Genomic DNA, 19,543 nt, shown 5'->3' with positions numbered 1-19,543 from the left:
TTTTGGATTTTGACTAAACTCCAATGTATTATGGTATTTTCATTTCATTTTTCACAATCCAAAAAACAATTAGACTATAAATACATCCGTCTTATACATCCTTACATCCAAAATGGTTACACCACACTCAGTCGAAGTTTTTAGGCTTCATAACCGTCGGGCAAAGCGTTGGCGTGTGGGTTGTGGAACAAAGATTTGTTACCTTCTCCCCATGGGAAACGCTTATCGCGCTTGGCCAAGTATTCGTATTTAACGAATTCGGGGCGAGCATGGTGGGCATGTTCTTGGTGACCCAAGTAGGCGTTCAACATGCACAAACCAACAGCGGGGAATGCCACGAAGAAAGTCATACGCTTCCACAATTTGTAGCCGCCTGAAAAAGAAACAAGTTTGTACCTTTTAATAAAGTTATTGTGATGGGTTTTTCTCAAAATCCTGTAGACATTTTCGTTCACATTACATAACCTCCTTAACCTTACACTGAATGTGAGTAATTTTGATTTTTTCCATTTGGAATTTTCTTATTTACCAGAGTGTTCACCAGCGGTGGCGGCATGACCAGATGATCTTTGGGCAGTGGTCGCAATTTGGCGACGAATAACTTGGGACAGGATGGCAGACATTCTTCCTTGGATAAAAATGTAAAACACAGGCTGAAGTTTTTTTCTATCTGACGGCAGAGTAAATTTTTGACATTTGTCAAAATATAATTGGTGTTGCCAACTACTGTTCATAGTATTGGCGCGTGATTAACTAATTGAATCTTTAGCGTATGTCGTCCTGTGGAAATGTTTTGTCTATACGTTATCGAAATTTAGAACGAAGTCTTTCAGTGGTTATGGTCTTTAGCAATTTCATGTTTGCAATTTTTCAAAATTATACATACGACAATATCTTAATGCCAAAATGTTTATTTATAAATCTATTGAATATACACAAATCAGAGATGGAAACCAGTTTTCAATTAAGTTAAATTTGACAATGTAAATTACAGATACACACAAAATTGGCAAAGTCGGGCATACTCAGAAAAAATTGTAATCAGCTGGTAGCTCTACATACCTTTTTATTGTATCATGGGTATAACGAGTTAAGTTTACAATACATAAAACGCTTATTTGAAATTTTAAAATATTGTTTTTCGAAAATGAGTAGATTTTTTATATATGTTTTCTTATAAGACAACCGTCGGAGGTTGTTAAGATATCTATTGTGCTAAATGATTCTTATTAATATGATACAGCTAAGTAAAACTACTGAAAAACTACACTGAGGCTATGCCCACTTTCTGTCAAAACTAGATGCAAAAAATGGGAACGACATTCATTTGAAATTTTTTCCTCATTTTTGGAGTGAATAAAAAAACGAATGAAATACCTGCATTTTCTTTCAAAAATAGGATCTAAACTGTTTAATAGTTCAATTCCAAAGCATGGTAGAAAAATATATATGTAGACGCATCGACACAGCTGCTGAGGCAATGAACTGTCAAACCAATTTTAGAATTTAAAATGTTGAATGAAAAGTTATTTAAATTTGTAAAAATTGTTGAAAAACACGAATTATAATAACCTCCGAATGACGTCGTATAAAAAAACATATAAAAATCTACTTATATTTAAAAAAAACATTTAAATTTTTTGACATATCAATGCTCCCAAGCGTTGATGCATCTACCTGTATTTTTCTGCCATGGTGCAATGTTACCAATAGCAAAATTCTGCGGCCGGTTATTACATTTGTTGGTTCGATGAAACGAATAAAAAGCAGCTAAGCTCTACCGAACGTTTAATACCCTCCACCGTTTGGAAGAAATTTGCAGAATGTAAAAAAGTCGTTGAAATTCTCTGCAATTTAGGGCGACGCATATTAAAAATTCGAAATAATAATTGAGATAATTCTATCGAAATTTTAGCTAAAATCGTCAAAATACCGAATAATGGCACAGGCAATTTTCTGATATATGGAGTACCCATTGCGAACTTAAAATTCAAAAATTAAGACAAATCCGGTGTAAAGTGTAGCTAAATAACGAATAATGAGAGGAACCGTTAAATAAGTATATTACTGAATATACACATGTGATATTAGGTGCTTCTGGTCGTCTGTTAAAACGAAAGATCTGCAAAAGAGAGCGATTTAAGAGAACAATTTGGACAGTTCCTTCACTGAGAGTTTGCAAATTCTTGCTGGACAAGTTTCTTCTTGCAATCACTTGTTAATCTTCTACTCACTCCGGTGATTTATATTTGGACAAGTAAAACAAAATCATCTTTATTTTGGAAATCGCAAGCGTAATTGTTTTGTTTTTTTCGGCCATTTGTAATCTCTGTATGATTAATTTCTGTTTATGACCCACAAATTGTTTTTTTTTGACTAACCAGCTGATGGCTTGCAAGTTTTTACAGGGTTCCGTCTGTTTACTTTTCACAGTTTTCTTGCAAAAGAGAGTAAAACTGCCATACTCTCTCAGAAAAAGTTGCTGGACAATTCCTGCAGGAAAAGTAACCAAACACAAAGGAATAACAAAACTGGAACACAAAGAAAATATATAAGAACGGGCCTGTATCTAAATAAGAATATAATTAACGAAATTGTCTATTACTGCAAATTTTCATTTGTCTATAATGCCATGTTTACGTTAGAACTTTTTGCAGGGTTAACCTAATTTATGCTAGAAACACAATTGGAGCGAACGACGAATTTTTACGCGGCGTATGTTCGTCGTCAAAAATAAAATACATGTGTGTATATGGAAGTGCACACAATCACGGCGCCGGCGAAAATTTCGTCGGTCGCCGCGAACTCAATTAGCTTTATTTCTATTTCATACGCCGGCGAACGGCGACAAAACAGTACAAGGTGGCCATACTTGTACGAATTTTATGTGTTTTAGTACATAAAGTTACTTTTTACTTTAAAATTTGTTATGGTCACTCTACTATCTGTTATTCGTATAAAAATACATAAGTAATTTGTTTATTTATTTGTGCACTTGCGCCTGAGTGAAGATGGATATCAGTGAATTTATAATAGAGAAGATGGACATAACTGAAATTATAAAGAATTATGAGTTCTTGTATAATTTTCATTGTAGTCAACAAATGAGCAAAAAGTAAACAACTTCATCAGCTGTTTTATAATTTCGTCGGCATTGTGTTCCATACGACGAATTTTCGCGGCTCATTTTGTCGCCGCGTAGGGCGAAATTCGTCGTTCGCTCCAATTGTGTTCCTAGCATTAAGAGGATTTATTTGAAGTATAAATAATATACATGACAATTTTAATCCAAATCCAGTGGGTTAATCCATTTATATGTAAACGTATCAAATTATCGAGCAAAAAATTGTCGTTATGGTCTATCGCTATAGATAATGAAGTTTTTACATTTTATTTAGGATTTGCATACAAATGTTAATCTAAATTTTACCAATTTTTGTACATATCTGCGAAAACAAGAGAATCGCACGTTTAAAAGCTTTCAAATATATGACATATCATGCTGAAACATGCTGATGCATCTACCTGTATGATTCTATCATGGGGAAAAAAGTTTGCAGCGTCGACGCCGATGGCCAGCCATATGGTGCGACGCCGCCATCAAAAAACTTTCCGCTTCGCCATCTGTTCCAAATTATATTTTTTCTGCATAATTGTCTTCGTGTGCAATTTCTGAAATATTTTAAAATAAATATTTTAAAACTATATTGAAGGTAAGATATTTAACCGCTGGATTTGTAGTAGATATATTGAGCTAATAAATATTAGTTTTTATGACCTTGGGTATGATGAAACTTTTGAGTTACATAGGCAAGAGGTTCTTCCAACATAGGAAACCTACTATAGTTGACATCAAACTTTTTAACAATCTTTTATTTATATTCTTATATGCTAGCCTAAGGATTTTTAATATGAAGGTAAAGCTAGTTAATGCTTTATTTCTTTGCCATTAGATTGTGTGCTCTGATTTTCTAAACGTGTTTTATTTTCTTATTTTGTTTAGCCCAGCAACGTCAAAACATCCAATAAGAAGCGAAAGCGCCGCCAGCAGCCAAGAACTATGAATCCAGGGGAGATAACAACGACTGAAATTAACACAGAAATCAAATTAGAAGTCAAAGTGGAAACGGAACAAATTGTAAAAGTGGAAACCATTAAGAACCAACCAACAAATCCTGCTCCATGCACACAAAATCAGCCACCAGCAGCCATATCACAACACAACAGTGAAAAATCTAGGGAAGAAATAAAGGCCGAACGCGAAGCTAAAAAGTTAGCCAAACAAGCGAAAAAGACCAAGAGTAATCCATCGGGTGATTCAAGTACCACACCTGCTGCTGCCAACACCAAAATTGTCGCCGCTGTGAACGACACTGCGAAAGTGAACGAGAACTCCAATAACATGGAAGGAGTTGATGGAGAAAAATCACGCGAACAAATAAAAGCTGAACGCGAAGCCAAAAAATTGGCTAAACAAGCAGCAAAGGCTGCTAAAGCCGGTGGTGGTACAAACGCCGCTGTTGAGAATGTTACCGGACAAATGGCTCAGGTGAAAATAGCTGATAAGGCAACAGAGAAGGCGGCAGCACCATCTGGCTCTACAGCTGATGAGGAGAAGGTAAATGCCAGAAATTTGCTTTCAACTAGTTGGAAAGCGAGAGTTTTTAGAAGATTCAGGTCATGGCTGCGAACGGAACATAAAATATATAGTAACCAATCCGGTAACCAATATATATACTTTTTAAGTATATACAAACTATATGAGGAATATCAGAGTATATTTGAGTTGTCGGTTATTGAAAAAGCTCTACTGTTTTCCAGAAAAAATAAAGCTTTGAGTGTTTCGATAAATTCTTTGAGTGGTGGCAATTCCTCACATTCAGGTCACCCTTCGAAGTTAGACTTATTTTGCCCAGGATTGTTTAGCACTGGTAGCAAAAAAGAAATATAATTCAAAAATGTTAGTTTTCAGACAAGACCTGCACTATAGGTCGCTTTTAGGGAAAGAGATCTTTAATGTTTGTAATTCAATTAGAGGTATTTGACGACGCTAATATTTTCATATCAATGATTTGCCCAAACCAAACATATACCTTATATTTCATGCATATCCCTTTCATGTCATTACAGAAAAAGCCCGCTCTAACTAAAGCCGAACGTAGAGCCATACAAGAAGCCCAAAGAGCAGCGAAGGCACAAGCTCTAGCACAAAAATCAGCTGCGGCATCGAAAAGTAAATCACCAGCTAAGCCTGCAGCAGCTGCTACAAAACCAGCAGCCAAAACATTATCCGTACCAGAGAAGTCGTCACCAACCAAAGTCGCTGGCGGTAGTCCTAAACGGGCCACAAGTACATCTCCCGTAAAAAGTGTGCGTTTTAACGATGGCAACGTTAAACTGTTCAGTCATCTTGAAAGACCCACTACAAATGTAAATTTATTCGTCAATAATCCACAAATTCATCCCAGCATAGCCAGGCTGGGAGAGCAGTATGCCAAACGAGCCATAGTGGGTTCAAATGCCAGGTGTCTGGCTTTTCTTAATGCCGTTAAAATGGTAAATTGTTTTTTTTTTTTTAATTTCTTGACAAAACAGATTTATTATTGATTTTTATTTGTTTAAGGTTATTCAAGATTTTGAAACACCACCCAAAAAGGAGTTCTCCCGTAGTTTGGAAGCCCTACTTAGCACATCCGTCGAATATTTGCAAAAATGTCGCACTTTGGCAGTGTCTGTTATCAATGCCCATAAAAATTTGAAACAGGTTATAATGCAGTTGTCTAACGATGAACCAGAATCAGAGGTAATTCTTGAAGATTTACTTTTTGTTACAAAGTCGGAACTAATTTCGTTTTCAATTTTTCTTTGCTATATACAGTTGAAGGAGAAACTTTTTAATTTCATCGATACTTATATTGAAAATCAAATTGGCAAGGCTGCTCAGGCCATAAACTCGATGATGCAAAAGAAAATAAACAATGGCGATGTTATATTAACATTTGGATGGTAAGTTTTTATTACAATAAAATATAGGTATGTTTCAATTAAATTATTTTTTACTTTAATTTTTATGTTACAGCTCATCATTAATTTCCTTTATCTGCGAAGAGGCTCAAGCCCGTAATATCGATTTCCGTGTCATTGTCGTCGACTCCAGACCCTTCTGTGAAGGTCAAGAACTATTGCGTCGTCTAACGGCCAAAGAAATTCCCTGCACTTATGTTTTAATCAATGCCGTCAGTTTTGTTATGCCTGAAGTGACAAAGGTGCTCTTGGGTGCCCATGCCTTATTAGCCAATGGTTATGTTATGGCTCGCACTGGTACAGCACAAGTAGCTTTAGTTGCCCGTTCCTTTAACGTCCCCGTCTTGGTATGCTGTGAAACGCATAAATTCAGTGAACGCTTCCAGACTGATGCCATAGTCTATAATGAATTGGGCAATCCCGATGATATTGTTGTTGATGACAAATGTTGTTTATCGAATTGGCAGGCCAAGCATAAAATGTCTCCGCTTAATTTAAATTACGATATAACTCCACCCGAATTAGTAACAGCTGTGGTCACAGAAGTTTCGGTGCTGCCATGTACAAGTGTTCCAGTCATATTGCGTATGAAACCGGACTGGTCTACTGTCTAAGAGAAAATACCGCGGCGCACATGGTTACTAATTTATTTGTATTGAGGTAGAGGACTTCATATGAATTTTGGTGGTTAAATGCAAATAGATATCCCTTAGGAGTTGTTATAAGCTAAGCTCCCTTTTGTTAATCTGTATTTTTTTATATATGTACGTAAAAAATAAAAAAAAATATGAAAAATTATATTTTAATGATCATCAACACTGCCACGATAACCCCGATTAAACCAATAAATTCGTATGGTAAAAAAATACATTAGATCGAAAAGACTTAAAACGCTGATACCCAAGAATGCGGACATAATATTGTATAGGCTTACTGTAAGTACAAATACAAATAATATTTATTGAATTCAATAAAAAATAAAGATTTTTTTACTTACCCGCATAGTCAAGTTTTGAGTACATTACACTTCTTTCAAAGGACTCCAACGGTGGATAATCAATGGCAAACACAATTAAGCCAAATTTATTTGTATTCAAAGGGAAGCTCGACACCTGCGAAATGAATAGATAGAGAAACATAAGAAAATTTGAGATTTTTGTTGAAAACATTGGCAAAAATATGTGACATCCGCATTGACTCAGTTTATCTTTATGGAATTATTCCCGGTATCAATCTTTACCTCTGTCACAACAATCTGATTGATACAATTGGGATAACATTGACATTTCGCCGTCGATGGCAATGTTTTTGAATTTGAGTATATCTTACGAATTTGCCTTGCAAACCTATAGATACAATTTAAACCCGTTACATTGCAGATAGATATTTTAGCTATTGCAGACCGTGCTATGTTACGATTAAAATAGAAATGTGGTATGCATCGACATTTCTTAATAATGAAATTCAATCGACATTCCATCAAACATAGATTTTGAGAATAAGTTGTGGGAAACATTGAGAGATTTGAAGGCGCCATGCTATGGCAACGTCTTTCATCCAATGCTGTTTCGCTGAAATATGTAAAATAATAATAACAGAAATGTATTATACACGTATCCATTGTTAAAATTCACAGTACCTCAATAGATTTTCCTGAAATTTAATATCCTTAATGCCAACCACCAACTTGGTTCCTGTTCCCATATCATTAACAATTGCATTTGGTCGTGTCCATGTTGTGGGCAATTCATATGGCGAATGTACAAAAATGTCTATCGGTCCCTGTATGTTGTGTTTAATTTTTATACGAATGGGAAAACTATCACTAAAGTTGAAGGTGTATGGAAATTTATAGAAAGAATGGTTAATATAGCGGGCATGGGGATCAAACCAATATCTGAAAACATAATTCCAAATTAGTATTTAATTTGTCGAGCGATATTTTGTGTGGGCATACTTCGTATTCACTTCTCGGTATAGCAAATTCCTAAACGTGTAACAAATGCCCCGATCTGTCATTACTTTAACAGCAGGCGTATCATTATGAGTAACGCTGTAGATGTGTGATAAGCTAAAAATGCTCTATTATAAAATGGCTTTTTTAAAAAAGTAATTATTTTTTTTACTTAAAAACAAGTTCCATATAATCTTTGGGTTGTATGTTGTCATATGATGTCCTAAAGTATTCAGCTCGTCTTCCACTCACAATTGATAACTTTTGAAGAAATTCGACCATATTTTCAAATTCATCGTTGTCAGTTAAATTTTTGATGCTCCTATGTATTAGAAAGAAATATTGTTTTTAGAAAAAAAAAAAAACTAATTTTTAAGATATGCATGCATTTCGACATACAGAAATGTATATTCCTCAAATCGGTCAAATGATTTGAGTGTTTGCAAAAAAATCCAAGTTTCAAAACCGCAAACATCTAATTCCACCTTACATGCCAATTGTCTAAGGGTTGATTTTAATTATGACTCAGGCTCTAGGTCTCAAGGCAAACACCTCTTGAGCTGAATAACATTTCAAAAGCTGAGCCTCGATACAAAGTTCAGCGATTGTAATGACGATCGTCTATGGATTTTCTTGTTTTCGCACTGGAAATGATGTTCACCTAGTTTAATGCAATAAGGCGAACAATCTTATCGATGTACTGACTAGAAAGTCTACAATTCAGGTTTCAATGAGTTCAATAATGAGATGAAGAAAACTTATTTTCCGTCTCAAGTCTGGTTTAAGATGTCTCAACGAATATCACATTTAGTTTCTTTCCATAGTATGGAGGCTATGCCATGGTCGACCTCAATCCCTTCACATGGCAATGATGCACAGAAGACAAATTTTCAAAAAAAAGAAAGAAAATTCTATTTCGACTGATGCCGCTGTGGGCGTCTTACCACCCTTAGTCAACAAAGCTACGACTCAAAAGTTTACTCGGAAGAGGACGTGGATACCACGGGCGTACATGTCCCAATCTCTAGTCAGTGGTTAACTTCCAAGAAATTTGACTTAGGTTGCCTAACGGCCGATATGCCAATTCGTCATTAAACACCGACAAGCCCATGCTATCATAGCAGGAGACAATTGAGATAGAAAGAGGACAGATTGGTGTCTCCATTCATAAATGAAAGTGTCGCCAAAATCAAGTAGACAAGATATAAAAAGGAATATCGGCAAGCAGTAAATACTGCTATGTCGATGGGGATTCATCGAATCTCACGGATAAACAGTTGTAACTTATTATAACGAACCTGAAGATTATGAGGAAGTTGAGAGGACGTATCCTAACAAAACACTAAGGGATCGTTCGATAAGCAGGATTCCTACATGCAGAATAGCGGTGAAACCAGTCGATGACCCAAAATCAAGGCTAAAGGTGAGAATACATAAAACGCTTTTTTGACTGGCTTAAGCCGTCGGCTGGCTTCTTCGTAGAGAATAGCGGTGAAATCAGTCGAAACCAGGCTAAGTTTAACTCAGCGGTCCATTAAAACGCTGCGGGGAAGAAGAGGTATTCGAAGCCTGTTGAACCCCTTGAAATTAGCTTAGCCGAGCATATCCGTTGATTCATCAACTAAACTCGTTACAACGGGTATGCTTCGGTGGCGGCCAAACGGAATTATGCAAGGAAGAGGAGGAGGAAACGACTGAACACCTATTAAGACCCTGTCCCTTGTTAGCTCGCCAAATGCTATTAATAAACTCAATGTATATTGTAATGCATTGTAATGATCGTTCCATCGCCTAAAAATGTCCAAAAAGACTCAATGGGATATGGTGATACATTTTTAAGTGCTTTTCCCATTTTACAACACAATCAATGCACGTATTTCCCTAAAATTTTAATATTTCTCTTATCTTAAAGTCTCTTTTAAAAAGGAAATACTTCTTGAGGATATAAGTCAGTCCTATAAGTATGATTGCAATAATTTCATACACACTTACTTACTTTACTTACCTTACAAAGTGTTTGGCCTTTTCCACATCCAGTATTTCCCGGGGACATAATGTCACAGATGGATATAGGGTATTTAATTGCATATAATCAACATTGTAGGTTATAGCGGAGTTACGAGATCGATAGTGTTGTACTAATCTTAAACCACATATAACACTGTAGAAGAGCATATAAAAAATTATCACCAACCAATATATGCTAAAAATATAGAAACAGATACTTTAGCGAAGTTTTATTTGAAATTCATTCACAAAAAAAAGTTTATTCTTGATTTACAATGGGTGATTATAATATTCCCAATTGTTTGTTAGTTGGTTAGAAAGGTTGTTGAAATATGAGGGAGCTCCTTTTTCCTCATTAATTAAAATTACCTAATGTAAACCAGCATTCAATGTTTATTAATTAGTTTCCCATGTCAAATGTTCTTCTTTCATAAGCCTTTGGATCTGTTTCTCTATGAGAATATGAATTATGAAAAACACATGAGTTTTTTGTTCCCTCAGGCATATGGCTCCAGAGGTTATATATCATTTTATACGACAAAAATGTGTCTCATCGAAATAACGGTTTAAGGCCCTAGGCCTCTTTGGACTATATACATTTCAGGAAATTTGGAGTCGATCTACTCCTTCTGGTGCCTTCCCCACAAAAGGTCGAAATTTAAAAAAAATATATTTAACTGCACAGAAAGAGAAATGATAATCCGATTTTGCTCCAACTTTGCGAATTCTAATATTTGCATCAGTGCTAGACCAGGTGCGAAAACGGACAATCTCGGTCCACTCCTACCTCCCCCACAAAGGGTCAAAATTTTGAATAATTATAACTCCTATAAAATGTGATTTAGGATAACGTTTGTCTTCAATTCACACATCACAATACTTTTATAAAACCGCGGTCTGGTGTGCAGATGGAATATATCGGTCCACTCTTTCTGGCACCTCCCCCACAAAATGTCAAAATTTTGAATATCTCAATATTTCTATCAACACAAGATCTGTTGTAAAGATTGTAGAGATCGGACCATTCCTTCTGGCCCCCATAATGAGTCAAAGTTTTGAATTACCAAAACGTTTATAGGGTCCGACATAATCATCCGGTTCTCTTTTTATATTACACATCCCATTATTTTTTACTAACACAAGATCAGCTGTGAAGATGGGATATATCGGCCCACTCCTTCTGGTACCCATGAATACATGAAGCTCATTAAACGCTATATTAACATCCGATCCATTCAGGTATATCTCAGCACAAGATAAATATGGTAGAGATCGGGCCATTTCTATTGGTACCTCCCCGCATAGGGTTCAGGATTTGAAAAACAAAATGCTCAAAGAAGGCGAAATAAACATTCAACTCTCTTCAAATTCTACACATACAAACGTTACTGCTAACCCCTTCTAGTATCTCTAAACTAAATATTTCTCTCAACCAGAAACTTGAGATAAATATGGAATTTATGATTTTACATAAAATTGGATATAAATGTTCGATTTTCTTGTAATTCTGGCCATACCAATTGATCTGTATTAGATGAAGTATGAAAATGGAATACTACCATCGATTATATCTGGTACCTCACGCACATTTTAACATCATCTAAAAATTATCACATAATTCATACAAAGTGGATGAAGTAACCAATATAGTCGAACTAATCGAACATTGGCTGAGGGTATAACATCTGTCGGTCAAACCGACTGATACTTTTTAACTTGTTAAATCTGTATAAAAATATTTGGAATGGTGTTTTTCGTTTACATTAACTTTCGTATCGTAATAGAAAAACAGGCCCTTAATACCCATTTGAACTCGTTGTCCCACTTACAATTCACACCAATGTATATTGGTTTTTGCCAAATAACCCATACCATGCATGGGATTTCGGCTGGCAAAATCCACAACAAAACGTATAATTGTTTGGATTTTTGGTTTGTGTAGTAAGCCCAACATTTCTTCGTTAACAAATAGTGGAGACCTTTTCCTCTTCAAATCAAAATGAAAACTACAATTCCTTCTAGTTTTTACTAAAGCATATATATGGAGATAATTTTATTTCATAATACATTCGATTTTGTTTTTGGTTTATATATTATTATGTCTAACAGGTTTTGTAGAGTATAACAATCAAAGTTTATATTGATTGAATTTGATTATACAGTAAGTTAATTTGTTTTCGAGATTTATTTTTTCAAATAGATAAAATATTGCATTTGTGTTGTTGTTGTTGTGGTTGGTTGTAATGGTATGTATGTTTGTGGATAAATGTGACTGCAATTGGCTGGGGAAATTACAAATTTTAATAAGAAGGGAGTGGTGAATTGGGTGTGAAATATGTGACTGTAATGCAGATAATTGTCCAATGTCATAGTAAATTGCATTGCAAAACATGGGAATGATTTAAATTTTGATTTCTGTATTCTGTTCTTTAGAATCTTCCAATTTTAACTCTCAAACTATAAATTATTTAAAAATGAAGTTTTTGAAGATTTTTCACCCCACTTTTATATTAAGTTTTTTTTCTTTCTTTAATGAAAGGCAAACGAAACATGAATTTCTTTTTTTGTGCTGAAATAAATTACCTTTTGGACTTATTACTAGAAAAAAATTGACATTTGAACTACTTAAATTAATATAAGTTTAAACATAGGCAAAGAAATATAAAACAAAATTCAAAATTAAAATAATAATATAATTTAGTCTTCTTAGAAGTGTCTAATCTAAAATTATAACAATGTTGAGGAAGTAGTTTTTTGTGTGTCTGTTTTTTTTAATAACATTGAATTTAGATTAAGAGCATACTGTTGTTTTTATGTTTTTAATTTAAAATGCATTTTCAAATATACGTGTATATATTCTTTAATAATTTCAAATTTTGTAATATCTTGATTATTTGTCCTTAACATTAATTTTTGTTTTCAATCGTAATTATTTGTGATTTTTTTCGTTTTGATTCTATACACAAGCATATCGTAGATCCGATATATACACAACAAAACAGTGATGCTTAATTTATTCTTGCTATGTACCAGTTGAAAAGATAGACACAGACAGACAGCTTTCAATATACAGTAATATAAACATATCTTCGCCGTTACCCATCCATGACATCAACGGGCAAACAATATAGCGTCCTTAGCAAGCAACCTTATTTTATTTATAGCATTTATTTTCCATTTACCTTTTTTTTAACTCTTAATTATCCCAAACATTTAACACAGCAGACTTACGCTTGGTGTACAAGCGATACAGGAATTCCGTTTGACTAAACAGTTTGTGTTTCATCATAAATTTATGGGCTAATCTTCTGTACCAGACGAAAACACGTACGACATACCGGTACCGGTTTGCCGCTATCCTGTCCAGGTAGGGGGATATTTTTATCGATACATCGTTCACAGAATATTTCCCCACATTTCCAGCAATGGGTCTGTAAGGGAAAGAATGAAGAAAATTATTATTAGGTCTATAAATTATTTACGGGGTGAGATCAAAAAAACTGCAACCAATTCCAGACTGCTGTCATTTCTAAGCCACTCGTCCGACAGCTGTTAAAATTATTCCAGTGACAGCTCATTATATGTTTGTCCGAAAAATGGCTCGTGAGCTGAACATATCGCAATATTCCATTCGGCAAATATTGGAAAATGGGCTCGGGCTAAAGCCATTGAAATTCCAAAAAGTGATCGATTCAAAAGAGCTAAAGTGCACATTCGGTTGGCCACCAGAACTCAAGTGCCGTCCATGATGATGGCGTGGGCCGCCATAACAGACGATTGCCGCTCTCCGCTCGTATTAATCGAACGTGGCTTCAGAATAAATGCCGAATATTATTGCGAAAATATTCTGCAGGGGTACGGGAGCTGGTGTCTTCTGTGATACCCTTAATGTTCGTGAATCCTACAAGCTTAGAAACAACTGTAGTGTATTTCAGCCGGAAATCTTTGCGGTCAAAAAGGCCACAGACCTGCTGAGGTCAGCGGTCCAGTGACTATATATGTCGATAGTCAAGCGGCACTGAAGGCCTTAAATTACTTTACTATCAAGTCTAGTGCTGTTTTAAACTGCAGGAAAGCCTTTGAAAACACTGGGTTGTCCATCAAGCTCTGTTGGGTTCCTGACCATTATAACATCCCAGGTAACGAGACTGCAGACGAATTGGCCAGGCTAGGATCCGAATCAACTACAATTGAAGTAGACAACTCGGTTAAACCACCACTCTGCCATTTCCTGCAGGTCATTTACAGACATTACTCTGAGAGCATCCAACAAAAAGTGGCTGGGCGAAATGGGATGCAACATCTCCAAAAGAATCTGGCCCACACTCTCAGACAAGAGAACAAGGTCGCTGATGTCATTGTCAAAACCTGATTTAAAACTTGTGGTGGGTATCATCACAGGTCATTGTAAGGTGAGGGATATGACCTAGAAGTGGGACAGCGGCGACATTGACTACTGTAGGATCTGTCAAGATGAAGAAGAAATCGAGACAGTCGAACATTTGCTCTGCCACTGCCTAGCACTCATTAATGTGAGACACAGACTAGTGGGAGAACTAGTGTCATATGATCTGTCATCTTTTTCTAACACTGGCCCTATAGTAATCCTTCAATTAGCCCGAAGATTCAAGTGGCTAAAGACGACACGGAAAACTCCTCAGCCGTAGATCATACTCTACAACTCTATCTCTTATCTCCACCTCTTCTACCAGTCACTTTTTCCTCTTTTCTTAACATTCTTCTAGGATGAACACAATGGACCTATAGGTCTCCGAGTGGAGCGGTTGCCATATGGTAACCGCGCGTCCTTTAACCTAACCTAACCGTCTGCAGGGGTGAGGTTCCTCGCTTCATTTCCAGCGCACAATGGCCACCAAAATCTCTGGATACCAATCCGTTGGACAATTGTGTCTGGAGTATTTTGGAAAGCAAGTGTCGATCACCTCAAGCAAGCGCTTCGCCGGGAATGGGCCAAAATACCGCAGAACAACATTCGGGCAGGGTGTGACGGTTTCATTGGCCATAATTCGTGCCAAAAGTGACCGATTCGAACAAATCTAAACTTATTCTAAAATTTCCGACATTTTTTTGCTTTCAGTCAAAAAATTTGAAAAAAATGTAAAAATTATGGCGTTTGACTTTGTTGCAGTTTTTTTTTTATCTCACCCTGTATTTTTATTAAAATATTTGGATTTTAAAATGAAATGTCTCATCTAAGGTATATCTAATAAGGTACTAGAGACAATCAGCTCCTTTTTAAATGATGTACCTTAAGATTTTTAAAATATTAAATAATTTAATATTATATCGCATAGAATCTAAAACATGTTTTCAGGTTATTCTTAAAATCTTCGTTGACTTTATACAATTTCTTTGAAAGGCTCTATTAAAAAATTGACTAACTATTTTCTATAGCAACAATGTTGTTATTATAAAGTTTTTAGATTATACATAAATTTAGCCTGTTTTCAACATACCTTCTTACTAAACTGGTCGAATGGTGTTGAGCAAGAGCAGGCTGTAACATTACGCATTGATTTCCAATCAACAGCTACCGAATTGATTTCTTCATTTATTGTACTGGGATCAACTTCGTCGGAGAGCTAAGTAGATAACAAGATATAAATAAGTTAAATACAAGAACCAATGATTATGAAACTTTTAAATTTACCGATAAACTGGCAAATGACATGCCACCACCACCACTGCTGCTGACACTGGAGTTAGCACCGCCATTACTGCCACCAGCAGGTTTCAAAGGATGATCATCATCTGCCGATGACAGTTCGCTCATTTTCTTATCGTAATTATATCTTTGTAGAGGAAAGGGATGGAATCAGTTACTATAAAATAAAGAATTAAAATTTCTTACTTATTATCATTGGTATCCGTTGCTGAAGATTCTTTGGTTGTTGATTTCGAGGATGTAGCGTCTTGTATTTTCTTTGCCGATTTGGAAATGTAATTCTTAAAGCTAGTAATACGCTGTAAAGGAATATGTATATTTGTTAATTTCAATATTAAAACAAAAATATTTAAAATATTAAAATGATGATAGTATACCTTAGTCAAATGTTGTACATGATCCTCTAAGGAAGTTGTGTGATCCTTACTGGCAAGCAAAAGATCGCCCAATGGCTCTCGTGGATGTACACCGCTTTCAAAACGGCTATACATGCCACGCCAGAATCTGTTAATTCAAAATAAATTAAATAAATAAAAATAATAATTATAAAATATAAAAAATCAGAAATTAAGAAAACTGAAAATTTAAATTAGGGTCCCATACCCACTTACTTAATACATTGTGGTGCCAAATTCGGTTTAATTGTCTCATCAACATCGGGTTTATATAAGGGATTAATATACTCATTCAAATGATTAGACATATAACCCCACAACGAGAAGGTCCTCTTTGCTAATTGCAAATCCAAACGATCCTTTTCACAATTGCCCACAAAGGTGCCAAACTGACAGGAATGTACATGATCGTGCAATATTAAAAGGAAACGTTCATTAAATTCAAAAGCATCACTACGCTGTGACATCAACTGCCAGGTGCAATCCAGAAATTGTGTGAAAATTGGTGAAACTTCTCGCGGATCGTTTTGTATGTGTCCACAGCGGTCGCTGAATTTGTGACCAAAGGCCAGCCAGTCCTTTTCGATGAGAGCCTGGAAATATAGGAATTGAGTTACATTTATTTTTTCTCTTAAATGGAAAATATGTTCTCTTTTACCTGAAAGCCTTTTATTGTACGATAGTATGGATCCAACATCAAGGCAGCCAACGAACAAACTTGTGCGGTACGATCCCAACCATCCGAGCAATGGACCACCACGGAGACACCTTTGTCCACCACATTCGAAATGAAGCTGCGAAGAAAAATTAAAAGAAAAAAATCGTTTTAACAAATTTAAATGGGAAAAAAGCAGATCCAAATTCCTTATTAAACCTTTCATCCTTTTAATGACTACAAATTTTCTGCGATTAACGATGTTCTCCGATTTTCATATATTTTTTTTTTCATTTTCCCCCCTTACCAATGTAAAATCCAACCACACTTTCATCCGTCTACTCACCTCGACGTATCCAATATTGAGCGTATATGCTTTAGCCAACCCGACGATTCCAATGCATTAAGGAAACCACTCATTGTTGGTGCTTTCTGTTCGCAGGCTTCAATCAATTTCTGTAAACTTGTCCTTTGTGTGTGAATATTCTCAATACCAAGAAAATGGAATTTTATGTTTTCATAGAATGCCTCATTTTCGTACCCTTTACCGGCGGCTCGATTTGCCAAAGCATTTATCTGAAATGGAAACAAAAAAAGTCGAAGCGTTAATACAAAACAAACAATAAAATATTCAAGTTACTAGGAAAATAATACAAAATATATTATTCTGGAAAATTCGAGAGTAAGGAAAATGTTCGATGGTGGATATTAACGCTATCGAAAAATAATGGTTGTGAATAATTCAAAGCCTCAAAGATAGAATACGAGAGTCAATCGAGGACATAAGATAAACACTTTGTGAATTTATTATGCAAACTTCCATATGGCTAGAGAGGGTATTTATCATTTGATACAACCAAAACGTGCCTCATCGAAATAACGGTTTTAGACCCTAGGTCTCTTTGGACCAAATCCGTTTCTGGACATTTGGAGTCGATCTAGAGATGTCCGTCTGTCTGGCTGGCTCTCGAAGGGAGTACCCGATTTTTTCCAAACTTTGTACATCCTAATATTATTATAAAACTTAGATCGAGTTCGGAGATGGGCAATATTGGTCCAATCCCTCTGGCACCTCCCCCCAAAATTTACTGCACAGAAAGAGAAAGGATAATCCGAGTTTGCTACAATTTTGCAAATCATAATATTTCCATCAGTGCTACATCAGGTGCGAAAAGGAACAATATTGGTCCACTCCATTAAGAACCTCCACCTCAAGGGGTAAACATTCTGAATAATTCTAACTCTTATAAAATGTGATGTAAAAGTCCGATTGTCTCACAATATTTGTATTAGCCCAAGGACTGATGTGAAGATGGAATATATCGGTCCACTCCTTTTGTACCTTCCCCACAAAGGGTTAACATTTTGAATATCCGTGAAGCTCATTAAACACGAAATAAATGTCCGATTCCATTCAGAATTGGACATCTCAATATTTCCATAAACACAAGATCTGTTATAAAGATGGTAGATTAAATCATTTCTTCTGTTACCCTCCTCCACAAAGGGTCAAAGGTTTGAATAACCAAAACGATTATGAAATCCGAAATAAGCATTCGATTCTCTTTCATATTTCACACATAAAACAAGATCAGTCCACTCCTTCTGGTATCTCCCCTTCAAAGGGTAAAATTTTTGAATATCCGTGAAGCTTTTTAAACTGGAAAATAACATCTGATTCCATTCAGACTTGGCACATCTCAATATTTCCATGGTAGACGGTTCAAGATTTTGAAAAACAAAACGCTCAACGAATGCGAAATATATTAAAATATATCCCTCAACCAGAAACCTGAGATGAATATGGAATTTATGATTTCGCATAAAATTGGATATAAATGTTCGATTTTTTTGTAATTTTGACCACACCAATATTTTTATCTACATTAGATGAAGTATGGAAATGGAATTCTTCGGTCGACTATATCTGGTACCTCACGCACATTTTAACATTTTCTTGAAATTATCACATGTCTCATATAAAGTGAAGGAAGTAGTAGGATATTTATATCATATTTATGTAGGTCACATAAGAAATGGACAATATTGGCTCATTCCTTTGAACCTACTCCATAGAGGGCCAAATATTTGAATAATTATAACAGAAGTTAAAATATATTCAAATAATCGAACATTGGCTGAGGGTATAAATCTGTCGTCAAAACCGACTGATACTTTTAGCTTGTTTTCATAGTGTTTGTGCAATTCAGCATTTTCTATTCAGCGTCTCTACCGCCAACCCTACTTTGGTTAGAAAATCGGAAAAGATCGATTATCTGAAATCATTTGGGAATATAAGGCATTTATATTGTGAAAGTACTCATCAAGAACTTGAATTTGATCCGTGCTTCAATAACGAACCTATCATATTTACCCTGCTTTGGATAGAAAATCGGAAAAAATGGATTATCTGAAATCACTTGGGAATGTATGGCATATATTCAGAGAGTGCTCATCGAAAGCTTTCATTTGAGCATCGATCATAGTTTTTGTGCAATTCTGCATTTTCCCTGCAGTTTGCTACCGCCAACTCTACTTATGTCGGAAAATAGGAAAATCGATTATCTGAAATCATTTGGGTATATAAGGCATATATATTCATCTATAATAGTTTTTTTTTTTTTTGCAATTCAGAAGTCTGGAAATTATGTGGTTTTTTGTAAAAAAATATTTAGGAGAACCATTTTCATCTCAGTAATTTTATAAGTTAAGTAAATGTATATCGAGGGTTATTAAGTTCATCATTCCGTTTGTAACTCATCGATATAATAATTTTAGACACAAGAAAGTAAATATATTCTAAAATTCTAAGACGATTTAAA

At 35.4% G+C, this 19,543-nt stretch overlaps 4 protein-coding genes across 6 annotated transcripts in view; 1 reads left to right on the top strand and 3 right to left on the bottom strand.

Annotated features, from left to right (window-relative positions):
- Positions 1–690, bottom strand: LOC101899000 (cytochrome c oxidase subunit 6A, mitochondrial). Its single transcript, XM_005181458.4, has 2 exons — positions 530–690; positions 1–373 (listed from the first exon to the last, which is right to left on the bottom strand). Exons 1-2 carry the CDS (start codon positions 621–623, stop codon positions 141–143), a joined length of 327 nt encoding a protein of 108 aa, XP_005181515.1. The 5' UTR covers positions 624–690; the 3' UTR covers positions 1–140.
- A 2,866-nt stretch (positions 691–3,556) lies between these two features.
- On the top strand, positions 3,557–7,028 carry LOC101898823 (translation initiation factor eIF-2B subunit delta). 2 transcript variants are annotated; one of them, XM_059120130.1, is made up of 7 exons: positions 3,617–3,713; positions 3,896–3,917; positions 4,004–4,618; positions 5,131–5,556; positions 5,624–5,803; positions 5,879–6,006; positions 6,080–7,028. In XM_059120130.1, exons 2-7 carry the CDS (start codon positions 3,912–3,914, stop codon positions 6,636–6,638), a joined length of 1,914 nt encoding a protein of 637 aa, XP_058976113.1. In that variant the 5' UTR covers positions 3,617–3,713; positions 3,896–3,911; the 3' UTR covers positions 6,639–7,028. The 2 variants fall into 2 exon arrangements, with proteins under 2 accessions (XP_005181514.2, XP_058976113.1); XM_005181457.4 differs by lacking the exon at positions 3,896–3,917 and having other exon boundaries at positions 3,557–3,713.
- Positions 7,014–12,418, bottom strand: LOC109612208 (uncharacterized). Its single transcript, XM_059120131.1, has 7 exons — positions 11,815–12,418; positions 9,984–10,181; positions 8,151–8,300; positions 7,982–8,095; positions 7,664–7,921; positions 7,265–7,595; positions 7,014–7,136 (listed from the first exon to the last, which is right to left on the bottom strand). The coding sequence occupies exons 1-7, from the start codon at positions 11,937–11,939 to the stop codon at positions 7,014–7,016; spliced, it is 1,299 nt and encodes a 432-aa protein (XP_058976114.1). The 5' UTR covers positions 11,940–12,418.
- Positions 12,419–12,540: 122 nt separating this feature from the next.
- Positions 12,541–19,543, bottom strand: part of LOC101898537 (myotubularin-related protein 6) — a 67,726-nt gene continuing 60,723 nt past the window's right edge. For both annotated transcript variants that reach the window (XM_005181456.4, XM_005181455.4), the window contains exons 6-13: positions 17,068–17,297; positions 16,725–16,860; positions 16,283–16,659; positions 16,049–16,175; positions 15,858–15,970; positions 15,657–15,798; positions 15,463–15,588; positions 12,541–13,416 (exon numbers count right to left, since the gene is read on the bottom strand). In XM_005181456.4, the coding sequence (XP_005181513.1) occupies positions 13,279–13,416; positions 15,463–15,588; positions 15,657–15,798; positions 15,858–15,970; positions 16,049–16,175; positions 16,283–16,659; positions 16,725–16,860; positions 17,068–17,297 (1,389 nt within the window). In that variant the 3' untranslated portion in view covers positions 12,541–13,278. The remainder of the gene's footprint in view (positions 13,417–15,462; positions 15,589–15,656; positions 15,799–15,857; positions 15,971–16,048; positions 16,176–16,282; positions 16,660–16,724; positions 16,861–17,067; positions 17,298–19,543) is intronic.

The sequence above is a fragment of the Musca domestica genome, unplaced genomic scaffold, assembly GCF_030504385.1.
Source record: "Musca domestica strain aabys unplaced genomic scaffold, Musca_domestica.polishedcontigs.V.1.1 16, whole genome shotgun sequence".
NCBI classification, from domain to species: Eukaryota; Metazoa; Arthropoda; class Insecta; order Diptera; family Muscidae; genus Musca; species Musca domestica.
The sequence above is the reverse complement of the archived record's forward strand: the minus strand, read 5'-3'. Positions and strand labels throughout refer to the sequence as shown.

Excerpts from the sequence above, each read along its gene's own strand:
- LOC101898823 (XM_059120130.1), top strand. Across the intron at positions 4,619-5,130 it reads CTACAGCTGATGAGGAGAAG|AAAAAGCCCGCTCTAACTAA; the intron begins GTAAATGCCAGA and ends ATGTCATTACAG. Across the intron at positions 5,804-5,878 it reads ACGATGAACCAGAATCAGAG|TTGAAGGAGAAACTTTTTAA; the intron begins GTAATTCTTGAA and ends TGCTATATACAG.
- LOC109612208 (XM_059120131.1), bottom strand. The coding sequence starts at position 11,939 with ATGTTGGGCTTACTACACAAACCAAAAATCCAAACAATTATACGTTTT. Across the intron at positions 8,096-8,150 it reads TATATGGAACTTGTTTTTAA|CTTATCACACATCTACAGCG; the intron begins GTAAAAAAAATA and ends GAGCATTTTTAG. Across the intron at positions 7,137-7,264 it reads ATCAGATTGTTGTGACAGAG|GTGTCGAGCTTCCCTTTGAA; the intron begins GTAAAGATTGAT and ends TTCATTTCGCAG.
- LOC101899000 (XM_005181458.4), bottom strand. The coding sequence starts at position 623 with ATGTCTGCCATCCTGTCCCAAGTTATTCGTCGCCAAATTGCGACCACT. Across the intron at positions 374-529 it reads CACCGCTGGTGAACACTCTG|GCGGCTACAAATTGTGGAAG; the intron begins GTAAATAAGAAA and ends TTTCTTTTTCAG.